Source organism: Cydia pomonella, chromosome 7 (assembly GCF_033807575.1).
Source record: "Cydia pomonella isolate Wapato2018A chromosome 7, ilCydPomo1, whole genome shotgun sequence".
Lineage (NCBI taxonomy): Eukaryota > Metazoa > Arthropoda > Insecta > Lepidoptera > Tortricidae > Cydia > Cydia pomonella.
Genome location: NC_084709.1, coordinates 18,774,456 through 18,792,565, shown reverse-complemented (window position 1 = coordinate 18,792,565; position 18,110 = coordinate 18,774,456). Strand labels below are relative to the sequence as shown.

General features: G+C 35.9%; 4 protein-coding genes across 5 annotated transcripts in view; 3 read left to right on the top strand and 1 right to left on the bottom strand.

Moving 5' to 3' along the window:
• Positions 1-3,666, top strand: part of LOC133520060 (uncharacterized) — a 49,270-nt gene extending 45,604 nt beyond the window's left edge. The window contains exon 30 of the mRNA XM_061854348.1: positions 2,936-3,666. Coding sequence (XP_061710332.1) covers positions 2,936-3,462 — 527 coding nt within the window. The 3' untranslated portion in view covers positions 3,463-3,666. The remainder of the gene's footprint in view (positions 1-2,935) is intronic.
• Positions 3,667-8,849: 5,183 nt separating this feature from the next.
• On the top strand, positions 8,850-12,934 carry LOC133520058 (programmed cell death protein 2). The gene is made up of 5 exons (XM_061854344.1): positions 8,850-9,147; positions 9,261-9,440; positions 9,521-9,676; positions 12,102-12,500; positions 12,741-12,934. The coding sequence occupies exons 1-5, from the start codon at positions 8,917-8,919 to the stop codon at positions 12,891-12,893; spliced, it is 1,119 nt and encodes a 372-aa protein (XP_061710328.1). The 5' UTR covers positions 8,850-8,916; the 3' UTR covers positions 12,894-12,934.
• On the bottom strand, positions 12,883-17,866 carry LOC133520059 (transmembrane protein 242). Of its 2 annotated transcripts, none has more exons than XM_061854345.1 (4): positions 17,587-17,866; positions 13,506-13,607; positions 13,294-13,430; positions 12,883-13,075 (listed from the first exon to the last, which is right to left on the bottom strand). In XM_061854345.1, the coding sequence occupies exons 1-4, from the start codon at positions 17,645-17,647 to the stop codon at positions 12,938-12,940; spliced, it is 438 nt and encodes a 145-aa protein (XP_061710329.1). In that variant the 5' UTR covers positions 17,648-17,866; the 3' UTR covers positions 12,883-12,937. The 2 variants fall into 2 exon arrangements, with proteins under 2 accessions (XP_061710329.1, XP_061710330.1); XM_061854346.1 differs by lacking the exon at positions 17,587-17,866 and adding an exon at positions 14,024-14,186 and having other exon boundaries at positions 13,506-13,609.
• On the top strand, positions 14,833-16,202 carry LOC133520057 (tRNA-dihydrouridine(20a/20b) synthase [NAD(P)+]-like). Its single transcript, XM_061854343.1, has 2 exons — positions 14,833-15,057; positions 15,137-16,202. The coding sequence occupies exons 1-2, from the start codon at positions 14,936-14,938 to the stop codon at positions 16,176-16,178; spliced, it is 1,164 nt and encodes a 387-aa protein (XP_061710327.1). The 5' UTR covers positions 14,833-14,935; the 3' UTR covers positions 16,179-16,202.
• Positions 17,867-18,110: the final 244 nt, after the last annotated feature.

The following is an 18,110-nucleotide window of genomic DNA, read 5'->3' as shown; positions in this document are numbered from 1 at the left end:
AAACCTTTTCGACAGAACTTAACCCTTTACCAGGCCAAGGGATATATTTCGCCCACATCTTATATCGGTTACCGTAGTCAGGTTTTAACCCATTCATTGCCGACGCCTCATATTTTTACTCATCACGCAGTGCCGCCGCCTTCCACGCGACGACGCGAATTCGCGTCCGCGGCATTACGTTAACATTTCATGGACGCGAGTTCGCGTCCGCGGCATTAGGTTAACCTATTTCAAGGGCGCGAATTCGCGTCCGCGGCATTACATTGTCAAGGACGCAATTTCGCGTTTTCGGCATCGTAAGTGAAATTGTTGCGCCTAAAAACAGTTTTTGTCGAAAACGTATTCAGTATAGACGTCACGGTCGTATACTTCAGACGTATATGAGTTTTTAATGGTTTTTAGTAAGATTATAAAAGTTAAAGAAAGTGTTTAGATAATGGACAAAAATGGTAAGTGTTTTGATATTGTTTTATGAAATATTTAGCAGTTCAGTTATTGATAATAGATAGATATAGGTATATATTATTAGTAATTAGACTAATATCATGTTTTTGCAAATTAGTATCAATATTTAAAAACATCACTGGTTAGAAACCTTTTCTTTATGTATAGTTATTTATTTATAATACGTGCATACATTATAAGTATTATTACGTTATAATTATAACATACACTACACATACATAATCTTGTGCCTTTATGCCCGAATTGCGGTAGGCAGAGTTACAAAATCAATAACAAACTTGAACAATTTCTTGTTAATTTTTTATAACCACATTATGCAGGGTTGCATTTACGACCGTTTGACGGAATATATATATATATTTATATATTTTCACAATGATTATTAGTATATAACGTTCGTACGTATATATAGCACATAGAATAGAGTTCTCATTATGCAAATTGGTTTGCTACTTAGTAGAGTTCGCGACCCCGGAATTACGATCGGACGTGAATTCGCGTCTTCGGCATCCGAGATAAGAATTATGAAAATTACAAATGCACTGAATCTAAAAACCAGCAACAGTATAATATTATCCTTCATAAATAAAGTAACATTTTGGTATCAGCATTTAAGTACAGTTGTTTTCTAGCAAAAAAAAACACAACTCGAGGACGCGAAATCGCGTCCTCGGCATAACGATTACACATAACATGGGACGCGAATTCGCGTCTTCGGCATCCGAGATAAGAATTATGAAAATTACAGATGCACTGAATCCAAAAACCAGCAACAGTATAATATTATCCTTCATAAATAAAGTAACATTTTGGTATCAGCATTTAAGTACAGTTGTTTTCTAGCAAAAAAAAACAAATAACTCGAGGACGCGCATTACGATTACACATACATAGGACGCGAATTCGCGTCTTCGGCAATGAATGGGTTAACTCCAAACCACCTACAAAATATTTTGTCAATCCCTGAAAATATTATTTTATGATCTTCATTCACAACACGCTTCTAAATTGCGTAATATATCTTTGGCAGCCGTTTAAATTCACTTGAACGCTAATTTCAGTAAACTACGGATAAATTCGAACACTTTTCATATTTTCTATGAAACAGAAGTACATAGGTCGAACAATTTTTTGATATTTTGTAGATTTTGAGTGTTGAAAGCTAATGTAATCGGAAACATTGCTAAATATTCATGCATTATTGTGTATGACCAGAATTAGGATGTGGGTTGACATTATCCCATGGCCTTATTAGAGTTTAACTGTGTGAGAGCTATATTTCCCATGGCCCGGTAAATTGTCTTGTCATGTCATAAAAACTCACGTAAGTAAGTGATTTTTTTTCAGTGATTGATATAATGTTTCGTAGGAGATTTGGAGTTAAACCTTGACTATTATAACCGATATAAGATGTGGGTGGAATATATCCCTTGGCCTGATCAAGAATATAATAAGACAAAATCTAGTATGACAGTTCATTACTTAGACAGGCGATGGGATAACCTTAACCCACATTTTTATTTCTGGTTTAAAGGAAGATCTCCGACGTTAATAAATACATTTTTTACAAGGCGTTCAATACGGTTGCAACAGCATATAAAGTACGTATTAAGACACACTGGTTCTTCGGGGCCTGGTAAAGGGTTAAGGACTGAATAAGAATTTTTTCACCACACCAACTGGTAAAGGCGCTCTTGATTGTTCAAAAACGAATGAGAAAATTGCATTAAAATTGCAAAGTAATCAGATGCAAATTTTGAGTTGTTTCCTTATGTTAGCTAGTAAAATTTACTTTTAAATGATTTTGAATGTTTTTATTAGGTTCATTTCGATTTGATTTCATTTGAATTTTTTGGTATTTCATAGTTAGTAGTTTCCTCGTGTTGGTGTGGTGAAAAATTTTGTTTCACTCGGAGGCAAAGTTTGTTTAACCCTCGTGCATTGAAACCCTCGCAACGCTCAAGATTCCACTTCTCGAACTTTGGGATTAATTTTAAGGAAAAATTTTGGGATCTTTCGCTTGCTCGGGTATCAATATTAGCACGAGCGGTTAAACAACAACTTTGCCCCCTTGTAAAACAAATAACAATTAATGTGTCAAAGAATATTGGAATGTATATTTATAGTACATATGGGGCTACTTTATAGCACTAGTGCGAGAAGTAGCATATTACATTACTGTGTCGAACATTTAAAGGGCCATATGTACTGTAAAACGTTGTAGGTTTACATGTGCGAATAGGTAATTCGCAACTCGTGTCGATTTAAAACACTCCCTTCGGTCGTGTTTTAATTTATCGCCACTCGTTTCGAATTTCCTATTTTTCGCACTTGTATCGTAATGTACTATTATCGTTCTCTTCAAATATCAAGTCTTACTTCAAGAACTAAACTTTTTTTCAAGATTCCCAATACATTCATAACATGAACAACTTATGTGTGGTTTAATAATTATTTTCCTATATTACAGGCAAATTGGTTGAAAATGAAGAACACCAAGATGAATCAGACGGAGACAAAGCGAATTCCAGCACCAGCAAAATCATCAAAACAGAAGTAAAGGAGTCAGAGGGCGGAACAATGCTCACTTTCGTCAAACAAATATCGGGTGACATCCTACTGAAGCCCAACTTCTCGGATGCTGCCGACGCGTTGCTCCGCAAAACGATCAGGATCTCCGGCGACGCAGAGAACAGACTACAACTCAAGCCAGGGTTCATTAAAAAAGTTGACAATGAAAATCAAATTCTGATTCCTATCAAGCTCCACTCTAGTAGTGAATTAGTTAAAGACATTCAAAATACGTTACTAGTTAATAAGAATAATAAAAGTATGGGTGATAAAAAACATGGTGTAAATAATCAAAATGTATCCAGTGTGCACTTCAGACAAACCGTGAGTGAAAGTGACGGCAATTCATTCCTTAAGACGCGGCGGATCAACAAACTCGAAGACGTCAACGAAACCAGCAAAAAATTCAAACGGAATGAATGCTAATTGTTGCCTGTCCATAATTTTATTATACCATATCTATTAAATTATTATTAATTTAATAAAGTGTAAAGTTGTTAAATGGACTCTGTAAATATTAGTTAATAATTAACATGTATTAAATTTACTGTATTTTATAATGTAAAGATTTAAAATTAACTTGTGTAATTATATTAGTTTCCACAAAATATAAACTTGGAGGTTAAGTTATTTCGAGGTTTTATTTAGTTATTCCTCAGAGATAATCCTTGTAACTTCGGGGGGGGTGCTTCGAGTAGTCTGTGTAAGCTAAAGCGCTACGGCAGGGACGGAAGTCATGTGTGTCGAACTCTTAACTTTGTACAGACTTCAATAAAGGTTAGTCCAGATGGGTTGATCAATTTGCGTCAATCTCTAATTTATTTACCAATTCTAGATTTATGGTGATATTTGAATATTTGAGCGCTCTAAATAAAATATGGAGTGTGGAATTAAAAGGAGTGAAATCTCTTATGGTAGAACTGTTGCAAAAGTGTCCAGCTATCACCTATAAATAATAGTTTCAAATCTCTCCAGAATAGCTAAGAACAATTCAATTCAATTCAATTCAAATATACTTTATTCATGTAGGCCTAGCAACAAGCACTTATGAATAGTAAGACAGTATTACATATAATTATCTTAATCTAATTATCAGAGCAATTTATTGATGTTGTAAATATTATTCCATATATAATACTAATGAATATAATTCATAGATCAAATTTAATACTAAAACTTTCACAAAATATAGTCATACAAAAAAAAAATGTATAAAAAATACTAGTCTAGATTGTTTCTAGAATAAATTCTAAATGTCAAACAAATATAATAAAAACAACAAAGGAAATACATGCATTGGAATATCCATTTCATCATCATTATTCAAATATAATAAATAATTAATCATTTCGAATCACAATTAATCCCACGTTGTTTTATCATTCATGTAGTCTTGTGTGGTATAATAAGCTTTAGAAATAAGTTTACGCTTTACATGATTCTTAAATTTATTAATTGGAAACTCAGTAATATGGTTTGGAAGTTTATTATAAAATCTCACACAATTACCCATGAATGATTTTTTAATTTTATGGAGCCGAGTGAAGGGCACGGCGAACTTATGTTTATTTCTAGTATTCATATTATGAATGTCACAATTTTTCTTAAAATCGGCAATATTTTTATGCACATACAGAATATTCTCATAAATGTATTGACAGTGCACTGTCATGATGTCAATTTCCTTAAATTTATCTCTCAGTGAGTCTCTATGGTTCATTTTATATATTGCTCGAATAGCCCTCTTCTGCAGAACAAAAATGGTATTTATATCTGATGCACCACCCCACAGTAAAATACCATATGACATAATGCTATGGAAGTAACTAAAATATACTAATCGAGCTGTTTTTACATCAGTTAACTGACGGATTTTGCTTACTGCAAAAGCTGCAGAACTCAGTCTATTCGAAAGAGTAGCAATATGGGGACCCCACTGGAGTTTAGAATCTAAAGTTATACCCAGAAAAACTGTACTATCAACTAATTCCAATTCCTCATCCTTCACAATGACACTTGTTTTTACATGCCTTACATTACTAGTGACAAACTTAATACATTTAGTCTTATTCTCATTTAACAATAAATTATTAACATTGAACCAATTTACTACTTTTGAAATAGCATCGTTTACATCATTGTAAGCTTGTTGCTGTCGTTTGACTTTGAAAATAAGTGAAGTGTCGTCTGCAAACAATACTATATCATGGTGGGTCTTTACAAGGAATGGCAAGTCATTTATGTAGATAAGGAACAGGAAAGGTCCCAATATTGACCCCTGTGGTACACCCATAGAGACCAATGACCCCGGTGATCGCTGTCCATTCACATCGACCCTTTGTATTCTACCATTTAAGTAGGACTTAAGTAAATCCAGTGCCGCTCTTCTAACTCCATAATAGTGTAGTTTCCTGATTAATGTTTCATGACAAACGCAGTCGAAGGCCTTAGACAAATCACAGAAGATACCTATAGCATCTCGTGACTCCTCCCAGGCATCGAAGATATGCTTAATTAGCTCAACACCAGCATCGGTTGTCGAGCGACCCCGTGTAAAACCAAACTGCTTATTATGCATTAAATTATTGACGTTAAAATGTCGTACTAATTGAGAAAGAATTAATTTTTCAAAAATCTTACTGAACGTTGGTAGCACAGATATCGGTCTAAAGTTAGTGGGGTCAGAGTTGCTACCCGATTTAAATAAAGGAGTTATTTTACTATGTTTCATTAAATCAGGAAACTCGCCGCAATCAACACTGTTGTTAAATATAATTACTAAGTCAGGCGCTATAATTTCTACTAAGGATTTGACAGCATGGACAGAGACTCCCCAGAGGTCATTCGTTTTTTTGACATTAACCGAATTAAACGCCTTTACTACATCGGAGGTACAAACACGTTCAAAATGAAAATCTCCACAACACTCTGGAGCGTTATCTTTTAATAGAGTAACAGCGGATGAGGGTGATGAATTTAAATCCTTAGTTGTGAAAACTGGTACGTCAGTGAAAAAATTTTCAAATTCTGTAGCTACTTCTAAATTGGAATCTATAATTTTGTTATCAATATTTAGTTTAAAATCATTCACTCTGTGTTTCGAGCGACCAGTCTCCACGTTGATTACTTTCCAGGTTGCTTTAATAATGTTGGGACTATTTTTTATTCTTTGACTTAGATAATTTCGCTTAGCTATATGACAATCTATTTTAAACTTTTTCGAATATTGCTTGACATGTTCTTTAAATTCATCACTCGTGTTAAACCGCCGTTCCTCATACAAGGCATATAGTGCACGTCTTCGTTGATGTAAGTCCGCAGTAGCCCACTCACTAAAAACTGATGCACCACTAACTACGACCGATTTTGAAGTAAATATCGCATTATAATGATCCATAAAAGTGTGAAAGAATGAATTATACATACTATTTGGACCCATATCGGAAGACAAAAAGGGTAGCGCCTGAACTAGACTTTGCTTCATTCTTTCTACGCGGTCCGAGGTTACTGGTACAAAAGTTATTTGTTTTCTCAAAGTATTTTTCCTTAATGTCTCAAATACCATTAATTGACCTAAGTGGTCTGATTCTAAATTACTGATAACTTTTTTAGTAATAGGAACAATATCAGTGAAAATATTATCTATACAGGTTGCACTAGTAGCAGTCACTCTAGTAGGCTCCATAAACATGTGGTTGAGATTACCAGATTTGAATAGATTCAACAATCTACAAGACATTGTTGAATTTTCCAAAATATTTACATTAAAGTCGCCGCATATAAATAATTTCTTACTAGAAGATGATATTTTAAGTAGCACAGAATCCATTACACTTTCAAATATTTCAAAATTACTTAATGGCGGCCTATACACACAGACAACAATAAATTGCTCCAATTCTACTGCACTTAGTTCTATAGTCCGTTCAACAGACATGGATACAATATCCTTACGTTCCTTAAATTTTAACTGACTATTTAATATAATTAACGACCCACCATGTATGGAACTAATTCTGGTGAACGAACTTCCCACCTGATGATTATTAAATTGAGGCATTAATTCATTATTTGTTAACCAATGTTCAGTAATACATAAAATATCAACATAAAAATCGTTCATAAAAAGTTCAATCTGTAAATCTTTTCCTCTAATACATTGAATGTTTTGATGCACCAGGTGGATATACTTTCCATGTTTACAGTATTTTTCATTATATTTATTTAAAACTAAATTGCCAGAGACAGAATCTTTTGTCTTAACAGCTAGTTTAAATCATTGGTTATGACTGGAACCAATTCCAAGCTCATACTGGGCTGCTCAATAGGAGCAGAGTTGTCTGCCAAATTCTTGGCAGAAATGTCAAGTAAATAGGATAGCGATAAAGCTATTTGTCTCTTGTAATAATTTGAAAGGTAACACTTACCTTTAGTCAAAAACACCATAGGCATATGGTATTTACTAACAAATTTGTTAGTGTCAAAGTAGTAAGAACCTAGGCGTTATTGACGGAATGACGTGCGCTGTCTATGATTTGATATTTTTTTCAAGTATTCTAGGTATTATAGCGCCACCTATTTAAGGTTTTTTGATGTAATTTTTTGGTACATGGAAATTTAATTCCTTACCTCCACCTTCCATAAAATAAAATAAAACGTATATGTCAAATATTGTTAACGATGTGCGATATTCTGTGAAACGGAAATCAATTATCACGCCCGACATCGGGAAGTTTGGATGTAATTGGCCCTGTAAGGCCTAGGGCTTCCCTTATCATTCTTATTAAACATTCAATATTTTTAACAATTATAGACAAAGTATTTTTTATATTACAAATATTGTTAACGATGTGCTGATATTCCGTGAAACGAAAACTATTATCTGGGGGCCTACCGCGAAAACCGAAATTCGCAAATTGCGGGGATCTTTCTCTTTTACTCTCACTAAGACGTTATTAGAGTGACAGAGAAAAATGCCCGCAATTGACGAACTTCGATTTTCCTGGTAGCCGCCCAGGCCCGAAATCGGGAAGTGTGGATGTAATTTGCGCTTGAGACGTAATTATAGTGCCAGAGAAAAATACTCGCAATTAACGAACATGATGATTTTCGCGGTTATAGTCCAGGCCTGATAAAGTGTGGGTGTGTAATTGGCACTAAGTATTTTTTTACATATCAAATATTGTTAATGATGTGCTGATATTCCGTGAAACGAGAACGATTATCAGGCCCGAGACTGGGACTGATTTCAGGCCCAAAATCGAGAAGTATGGATGTAATTGGCACTTGACATCGGGCGATAGCGTGTGTGGATGTAATTGGCTCTACTCGGACCCGTTTGGATGTGGATATAATTATCCCTTAAGTGCTAACTACATCCACAAGTGCCAATTACATCTACACTTTTATCAGGCCTGATATCAGCCCGATTTCGGGTCCGAGAAATAATATTTTTCCGTTTCACCAAATATCAGCACATCATTTACATTATTTGAAATGTTAAGAAATGGTTCATATGCAAAAATATCAAACATTGAACATTTTTGGCAATTAGAGAAAGTATTTTTTACATTTCAGATATTGTTAACGATGTGCCGATCAAAGAATACAATACTCACTAGTGCTGATAATCCGTGAAACGGAAAACGATTATGGCCCGAAATCGTGGTCGCCGTTGCCGATCACGGCATGTATAATAGCTATATAGTGAGTACCATAGACATACAATATGTGAGTACGCACTTAAGTTTATTTAAGTTACACGATATACCGCCAAAAGGTTCCACTAGAAAAAAAAAATGTTTTTGACGTTTGCCAACTTAAAAACACTTGTCGCCCCATGCAATGTGAAGTGAAAGAACCAGGAAAGTTAATTTTTGAATGAAATTACTTAAAGATTACTTCGAAATACTGAATCATTCTGCATTTACAATGTCGGCAAACAAAGTGGACATAGGGACATTGGAGGAAAAGAGTAGCTGGCTTCTGCATCCTAGATTTTTCCCGAGTAAAATCGGAGGGAAACCTGCATGGTTAGATCTTGAAAATATCCCTCACCCTAAAGATTTAACCTGCAAGAAATGTGGTGATCCCCTCGTTATGATATGTCAAGTAAGTATCTTAGCAGGAACTAAATCATATTTATTGCAACTAACCAAGTGCATAATTAATATAATTATTTTGTCCTGGAGTATTGATTATTCTTATAGTAAAAACGTTTATAGGTCTATGCTCCGTATGAAGAATCCGACGACGGTTTTCATCGCACAATTTTTGTATTTATCTGTAAAAATGGATCTTGCTGTCAAATTAATTCTTCAGAAAACTTAGTAGCATTTCGCTGCCAATTACCACGAAGAAACAAATTCTATTCTTATGAGCCCTACAAAGTGGATGAGAATGAAGTAAGTTTTATCTTAATGCCAAATATACTTGTAATTTATATTCTGATTGTAGTTAATTATGCTGAATGACTTTTTTACAGGTGTTTCCAATGGACAAATGGCCTAAACTGTGTGAGTTATGTGGACTCAGAGCCCCTTCGCATTGCTCAAAATGCAAAAAAACTTACTATTGCAGTCGCAAACACCAAGTACTTGACTGGCAGAATGGTCATAAGCAACTTTGCCCCACTTTGCAGGTAAATTTTGCTGATAACAACTGAAAATAAAAATTCCTAATCATCACCAACATACAACTTTGTCAGTAGAAAAAGGCACATAATTAAAATTTTCTGTGGGACAAATACGCTTCACTCCAATTTTTTTTTAATTTGTCCCTTTTTTCTACTGACGGTAATGGCTTTAAAGACTATAGTATCTACTTGGAATCATTTTTCTCAGTTTTTTTCAGTGGTGAAAGGTGAAAAAAATTTTTTTTGTTGTTACCACTGGTAACAAGTTTATAACTTAGTGGGAATAACCTCTAAATAATATTTAGTGTACAGAAATTGGAGCCAAATTGTACTGCATTGTGATAGGATCATAGACATCTACGGTACACAAATGTATTTACCAGAAGTTGTTGATGTACTTTATTTGTGACATTTCCAAGCAACATTGGCTAAGGTCCGACCGAGAACGCTTTTTTTGTTTCGCCCGAGACCGAGATTCAATGGGATTCTCGGCCGAGACTGAGAATTATAAAATAGAAAAAAAAGGAGTCGACGATTTATCAGAAAAAGTTATCATAATCAATTCGTAGTGCTATTAAATAGTATTTTTAGGGTTCTGTAGCCAAAATGGCAAAAATAGAATCCTTATAGTTTTGTCATGTCGGTCTGTGCGAATGTCACAGCCATTTTACTCAAAAACAATATGATATATTTTATAACCACATTTGGAACGTAGGTGTAGAGGTATGTATGTCGCTTTTTAGTTCCGAAAAAAAATCATTAAATATATTTTCAAATATATACTCCATAGAAATGTAACTAAAAGTATAAAAAAAAAAACATGTGGCTCATCATTAGATAGGTTTTTAAAAATACATAAAGGTTGCTAAAAACGTTTTTTTTGATTAAGTAAATACGTTTGGAAATAATCGCTCCCAAAAAATAGTGTGATCCCCTCTAACTTTTGAACCGGGAGAGCAAAACCATTTAAAAATATCTTAATAATAAAGCTTAATATTTTAAGAGATTAAGAGAGGTATGGGCATTGTGAATGTCATCTCGCTTTGTGTGGTATGGCACAGCCAGTGGATGTCATTCCAGATCTAGAGCAGAGCCTCTAGAGATCTAGGAAAGTACCTCCACCTTACAGAAAACAGCAGCCAAATAACACTAGACCCTACTCATAGTGTTGTGTTCCTACCGGTGAGTAAGGTTGCCAGAGCTTGATGAGCTCAACGCGCATGTAATTCCTCTGGAGTTGCAGGCGTACATAGGCTACGGAGACTGCTTACCATCAGGCGGGCCGTATGCTTGCTTGCCACTGACGTAGAATAAAAAAAAAATTTTCAAGAAAATTATTTTAAATGTGGTCGGTTAAGCCATTTAAGAGTTATAAAAAAAACTAATCTTATTAAAACGACGAAAGTGCCACTAACATACGCTCTTTTGCTTGTACGGCTATTTTGTATTGTATGAAGGTACGGAACCTTCCATTATGCGTGGTCCGCAACGCACTTGGCCGGTTTTTTCAGTCGGATGTGCACAAAAAGAGTTCTATATTGTAACTCAAAATATCCGCCACAGGTGTCGCTTTGTACTTACCTACTGTTTTGCTTCTTCCCGTTAACACAAATATATTTAGTATCAAAATATCCAGTGTCAACTACCACTCACAACGAGTTAATTTAAAACCGATAACAACATACACTTATTTATTCATCAATAACAACAACCATAAAACGAAAAGACAAATGAACAAGTCATTACTTGCTACCGCGCCTATCCGAACCCAACACTTAGTATTTGATAAGTAATTGGCTTGAAATGTGGGTACGAAACCAATCAAAATCACAAAAAACGTCACACCAACCGGGCGATGCAACCAACAGGTGGCTTAGACCCCGGCGCTCGTGTGATTCAAATTCACCAATGATAACTCATTGCCCAGTCTCGGTCTCGGCAAGAATCTCGGCCCATTTTGGCCGAGAGCCGAGTCCGAGATCTCGGCTCGATTTTTGGCCGAGAATGCTGAGACCGAGATCTCGGTCGGACCTTAACATTATAAATAATAAAATAAATAAATATTATACGACATTATTACACAAATTGACTAAGTCCCACAGTAAGCTCAATAAGGCTTGTGTTGAGGGTACTTAGACAACGATATATATAAGATATAAATATTTATAAATACTTAAATACAAAGACACGCTCATCACACGAATAAATGCCCTTACCAGGATTTGAACCCGGGACCATCAGCTTCGTAGGCAGGGTCACTACCCACTAGGCCAAACCGGTCGTCTACAACATTGGCACTTAGCATAAGGATGAAGTTTGCTTGTATCTTTATACAAGTAACCTGTCAAGAGTGTCCTTATTGCAAGTTTCAAAGTGGTACCTTTTGCTTGAAGACAACACATTTAAGCATGTTTTACGTTTATTATTGCAGACAGAGGAAGTTCCCGATAATTATTTCACAGTCACAGAGGCAGGAAAAAATAATCTATACAAAGAATGGGAACTTATAGTGGATGAGGAAGATGAAGAAACTCCAACAAATGTTGATGAAAATAGGGAAATAGCAAAACTTAATGAAATGATAAAAGAAAAGAAAGCTGGAACATTGTCCAATGTAAGTGAAAGTGAATTGGAACAATATGCCGGGAGGGCAGTACCTGATGACAAAGTGTTCAACAAGTTTAACAAGAGAGTGGCAAGACATCCAGAGCAGGTACTGAGATACGATAGGGGCGGCACTCCACTGTGGATTACAGGCAATGCAGAGAATTGTATCACACAAGTTGAAAACTGTGAATATTGCAATGGAGAAAGACAATTTGAATTTCAGGTAAGCCATCACTAGCCTGTGTTTACTGATGTGCCAATTGGGAAGTTTCCAAAATTGCAAATTTCCACATGGCAATTTTTGGAAGTTGTAGATGAAAGTTTCCTTTGTGTCCTGTAAAATCTTTCTGAAATTTTGCATCTTTTTGGATTTTTCTTACTACTTTGGATAAATTAATAATCTAATTGTCACTGTTTGTAAGTTTACGTCAGTAAAATTTATGTCCTGATTTTTTTCTTTCAGATCATGCCACAGCTTCTAAATTTCATCAATGTTGGTTTAGACATCAACAGTGTAGACTGGGGAGTCCTGGTGGTGTACACTTGCAAGGCAAGCTGCAACCAAGGCCCTGCTTATAAGAAGGAGTTTATTATAAAACAAGACATAACCAGCTAAATAATTTTTATTAAAAAATTATATGTACATGTAAATTGGAAGGCTTATTTTTTCTTCCCATAATCCTCTGCTAAATATGTCATTAAGTCATTAAGCCCACTGAACTCTGTTCTGGATTGTGGAGGGTTATTCCTTGGTAGGATCGGCAGCATGTTTCCCATCTTAATTCTGAAATCTTTTAGCTGTAACAAGGAAATTTGAGGTTTATTATAAGATAGTCAAGTCTACTAACATGGGTGTTTGTAACATCATCCTGGCATTGCAACTATCAGGGAGGCCAGGATGATATGCTATCTATATTTAAAAATAATATAGTAGTGTAGGTAATTCTATAGATCTAATTACAGGGGTGAAGTATAAATATAACCAAGGTATTTTTAATATGGATAAATTAACTTACATCTTTAGCACCAGAAAGTTTCCATATTCCGTAACATAAACAAGAGGTGCCAGCTACCGCATAGAGTGTACCCCAGCCCAGGGCTCGGAGAGCAAGGATGGCCCCTGCATCCGCTAATTCTGCACTAGCATGTACACCTGCATTTCAAATAAATATTATACAAAAACCATTGAAGTTAAATGTACATTTCAACATAATTATGATTCAATTACCTTTATTGAAGTATTTGGGGTCTGCTTTTTTTGCTGCTGCTAATGTGGTTCCAAATCCTACAAATGCAGAAATGCCCGCGACCGTTGCTAAAAATGCACCTGCTGTAATAAGAAAATAAAATGAGTATACTTATGCTCTACTACAGTCGAGCAGTATTCTAAAATCGCTTCAATATGGCTTTAGCCAGCGCAGAGGCGGCGTAAGGCGTGGGCGACGTGTGTAGTCTCAAATAACTATATCTCGGACACAATGTAAAAATGTTCGTTATTTCTTGCGTCACCAGAGAGGGCCTCGCTAAATGTACCTTGCCCACAAATTTTGGTCTTGTCCCGCCACTGAGCCAGCGTGACCTTGTCAACATGCGATTATAGCAGTAATTTTATTAGCATATCTTTTGTGGCCCCGGGGAACATATTGCCAGTCTCAGATTATTCTGACCCTAAGATTTCTATCACATTCAGAAGCAATTTGTCGTTGGTAACTGGTTGGTTGGAATGTGATGATTGTTTACATAACTTTTATTCGTTGCAGTCGTTCTTCCTTTTCCATACTAGCAACTTAGAATTATTTTTTCTACTTTAAAACCACGTATTCAGTCATGTTTAACACTATAGGTAAAATTTTACCATATACTATAACCAAGAAATCGAAACATTCAATGTTGACATGAGTACGCACTGAACTTGTGACAGCTCAGACAGCTGTCAAAACGGTCCGATTCTGACGCTGTTCTGAGGATAAAAACTTACTTTACTCTTTGGGATAAAACGAATCAATGAAAAGGAGGTTAAAATTACGTTCAGATACTACAGTGTCTTATCAACTAAAATAAACTATGAGTGGTTTTATATTGATGGATTGAATTACATTGTAAATCAATCATATTTTTAAGTTATCATAATAATTTTAGTGCCTCCATCAACTCGGTTTAATAACTTTAGTGAGTATTTTACTATATGCTTCAAAACTTACTACTCTTTGGCTTCAAATTATGCGAGAATGCCAGAGCTCGTTCTAGCGTGATATTTGATTGCACTAAAGTATAGTACTTATAGGGAGCGTGCAGGAACTGTAGGAGGCAGCACAGGAGCCGTCAGATTTTTGGCGCGAGGCGTAAATTTGATGTTTATTGTTCCGATGTAGCCCACAAGATGGCAGAACCTACTATGCACAAGAAAACACGTGACGTGTAAATGTGCATGTTTATGGTTCCGATTCAGGCCACAAGGTGGCAGACCCTCCAACGCGCACGGTCCCTATAGTAGTCGTAGTGATTATATGCTCTTTGATAGTAGTGACATGCACATGCAGATTGCAGACGTGTGTTGGTTGAGTAGTATATATTATATAGTAGTACTGTGAATCGTGAACTTGAAATTCAATAAAACAGGTTAATCTGGATATAATTTAATGTGAAAACAAAAGCAAGATGAAGCCTAAAACTAACATAAGTAATTTGTTCAGTGAAGCTACACAGTCCAATACGTATGTTAAAGTCTGCGCGCCTATGGTGCGATACAGCAAAGTTCAGTTTAGAACTTTAGTGAAAAAGTAAGCGAAAATCACTTATAACATTCTTAATTCATCACGTAGAGACTATTTTTCATATACTTATTTACTTTTTTTCCAGTTATGGAGTTAACCTATGCTTCACGCCAATGATATTAGCAGATTCCTTCTGCCAAAACGAGAAAGCGCGCTCCAGCGAGTTTGCCACCACTTTCAGCGACACCCCAGTAGTCGCTCAGTTCGCTGCCAACAACGCAAATGACTTTGTGGATGCTGCTACATTACTATATCCATACACAGATGGGGTCGATTTAAACTGTGGGTGTCCTCAGCGTTGGGCCATGAAGGATGGCTATGGCTGCGCATTACTCTCTAAGCCTGACATAGTTCACAGCATAGTGCGAGAAGTCAAAAACAGATTACCTGAAAATTTTAGTATGTCAGTTAAGATAAGAATATTGAAAGATTTGAAGAAGACTATAGATATGTGCCAGCAACTTGAGAAATGTGGAGTTGATTTTCTGACTGTTCACGGAAGGACACCGACACAGAAAACTGGAGATAGCATAGACAAACCTGCTTTAAGAGAGGTCTGCACTTCTGTTAATGTGCCTGTTATAGCTAATGGAGGAATTAAGACCTTAGAAGATGCCGATGAACTGTTTGAAGTGGTCCATTGCAATGGAGTAATGGCTGCCAGTGGGATATTATCAAACCCAGCATTATTCAGTGGAGCCACCCGTACCCCACTAGACTGTGTCTGTATGTGGATAGACTTGAAAAATCAAAATAGAGATAAGATAACATTCCAATGCTATCATCATCACTTAGTTTTTATGCTTGAGAAAATATTGAGTAAAACACAAAAACCAGTATTCAATTTGCTCAATACTTTTGAAGCTGTTGATGATTTTCTGTATGAAAATTTTAATATTCCAGAAAATTTAAGTTATGGTTGTAATCTGGATGAGTTTGTGACTTGCGAGTTTGATGAAGAAATAATATTGAAGCACAGGGGCAAGTGCCGGGGCTGTGGGAAGAGCACATATTATTGTATTTGTGTGAAGTATGACTCCAATACTACAGATGGTAATTACTTCACATCTTATGTGCAAGATGAAGATTGTGATGCTTATTGTAATATGTTTGATGAGCCCACATGAAATCAAATAAAATACATACATATATGTAAATATAATTATTTAAAACTAAACTCATAAAAAAGGCAGGAATGAGCTATGAAGATAGCTTCTTCATTAAATGGCATAATAGGTATATAATTATAGTTTTTCACCTGCATGAATACTTTGCCCTCTATTGGCTATCTAAGCCAGTAAGCAATGTAAGAATAATAATATTTCTGTGCATATTGAATTAGGATTTTTGTGAAAGACAAGACTACATGGCGTTGTTCCGTATCGTAAAAATGTGAATCACGCTATTAAGATTTTTCCTGGGACAGTGAATACCCCAGACACTTGAGTTTTTTTTTTGAAAACTTATTGCACGCCAGATAACGTTGGAAATGCCGTGTAGTAAATATAGAATAGCTTTTATTAGGTTGTATTTCCACGCACATTAGAAAGACAAACATACACTTTGTACTTACATCACTAATAGTACTACCGTACTTACATGCACTCGCGATTTTGGTGACAAAATCGTGCAATTGAGAAAGCTTGTGTTTTGGCCATAAAAGTTATATTTTCGACACGATTGAATACCTAACCAAGTTCCAAATAACCAATTTAGAAATGTAAGATGTCGGCCATTTTTTGTAATTATAATTTCCAATACTGATTCGTATCGAGGGTTCTTTACGATCGAATGAAGAAATTCGAGATGGCGGCTGTTAGTTGCAATTTTGACTACAATTTTATATTAAGAGGTAAGTTCCGACCGAGAACGCTTTTTTTTGTCTCGGCCGAGACCGAGATTCAATGGGATTCTCGGCCGAGACCTAGACCGAGAATTTATAAAATAGAAAAAAATACGAATTTTGCACTAAAAATGTTTTTTCAATCGAAATTCGACGATTTATCAGAAAAAGTTATCATCATCAATTCGTAGCGCTATTAAATAGTATTTTTAGGGTTCCGTAGCCAAAATGACAAGAATGGAACCCTTATAGTTTCGTCATGTCCTTATTTTATACTATGTCGGTGGCAAACAAGCATACGGCCCGCCTGATGGTAAGCAGTCTCCGTAGCCTATGCACGCCTGCAACTCCAGAGGAGTTACATGCGCGTTGCCGACCCTAACCCCTCCCCCCCCCCCCTCGTTGAGTCCTCCTTATGTCTGTCGGTCTGTGCGTATGTAACAGCCATAACCAAATTTCGAACGTAGGTGTAGATGTATTATGTAAGTCGCTTCTTAGTTTAGGAAAAAAAAATGTTCACATATATATTCCATATAAACGTAACTAAAAGACACATGAACATACTAAACGTGTGGCTCATCATTAGATAGGTCTTTAAAAATACATAAAGGTGGCTAAAAACGTTTTTTTTTATTAAGTAAATATTTTTGTAAATAATCGCTCCAAAAAAACAGGTGTCGTTTTGTACTTACCTACTGCTTTGCTTTTTCCCGTTAACACAAATATATTTAGTATCAAAATATCCAGTGTCATTTTCCACTCACAACAAATTAATCTAAGTTACATCTCGATAACAATACACTCATTGATTCATCAGTAACAACAACCACAAAACGAAAAGACCCAAATGAACAAGTCATTACTTGCAACCGCGCCTATCCGATTCCAACACTTTAGTATTTGATAAGTAATTGCCTTAAAATGAGGGTACGAAAACAATTAAAATCCCAAAAAACGTCACACCAACCGGGCGATGCAACCAACGGGTGGCTTAGACCCCGGCGTGGCGTTCGTGCGCGGAAAATTCAAATTCACCAATGATAACTCATTGCCTTGTTTCGGTCTCGGCCCATTTTGGCCGAGAGCCGAGACCGAGATCTCGGCTCGATTTTTGGCCGAGAATGCCGAGACCGAGACCGAGATCTCGGTCGGACCTTATTAAGAGGTCTTGAGTAGGGTTGAGGGTGGCCATGCGTTGGGCGGACAGAATAACTTT

What these genes read in the sequence shown, in the direction of transcription:
- LOC133520058 (XM_061854344.1), top strand. Translation starts at nt 8,917, where the DNA reads ATGAAATTACTTAAAGATTACTTCGAAATACTGAATCATTCTGCATTT. An exon ending in AACTTTGCCCCACTTTGCAG is followed by an intron (nt 9,677 to 12,101) that starts GTAAATTTTGCT and finishes TTATTATTGCAG; the next exon opens with ACAGAGGAAGTTCCCGATAA. An exon ending in AAAGACAATTTGAATTTCAG is followed by an intron (nt 12,501 to 12,740) that starts GTAAGCCATCAC and finishes TTTTTCTTTCAG; the next exon opens with ATCATGCCACAGCTTCTAAA.
- LOC133520057 (XM_061854343.1), top strand. Translation starts at nt 14,936, where the DNA reads ATGAAGCCTAAAACTAACATAAGTAATTTGTTCAGTGAAGCTACACAG. An exon ending in TTTAGAACTTTAGTGAAAAA is followed by an intron (nt 15,058 to 15,136) that starts GTAAGCGAAAAT and finishes CTTTTTTTCCAG; the next exon opens with TTATGGAGTTAACCTATGCT.
- LOC133520059 (XM_061854345.1), bottom strand. Translation starts at nt 17,647, where the DNA reads ATGACACTGGATATTTTGATACTAAATATATTTGTGTTAACGGGAAAA. An exon ending in GGGAAAAAGCAAAGCAGTAG is followed by an intron (nt 13,608 to 17,586) that starts GTAAGTACAAAA and finishes TTCTTATTACAG; the next exon opens with CAGGTGCATTTTTAGCAACG. An exon ending in AACTTTCTGGTGCTAAAGAT is followed by an intron (nt 13,076 to 13,293) that starts GTAAGTTAATTT and finishes TCCTTGTTACAG; the next exon opens with CTAAAAGATTTCAGAATTAA.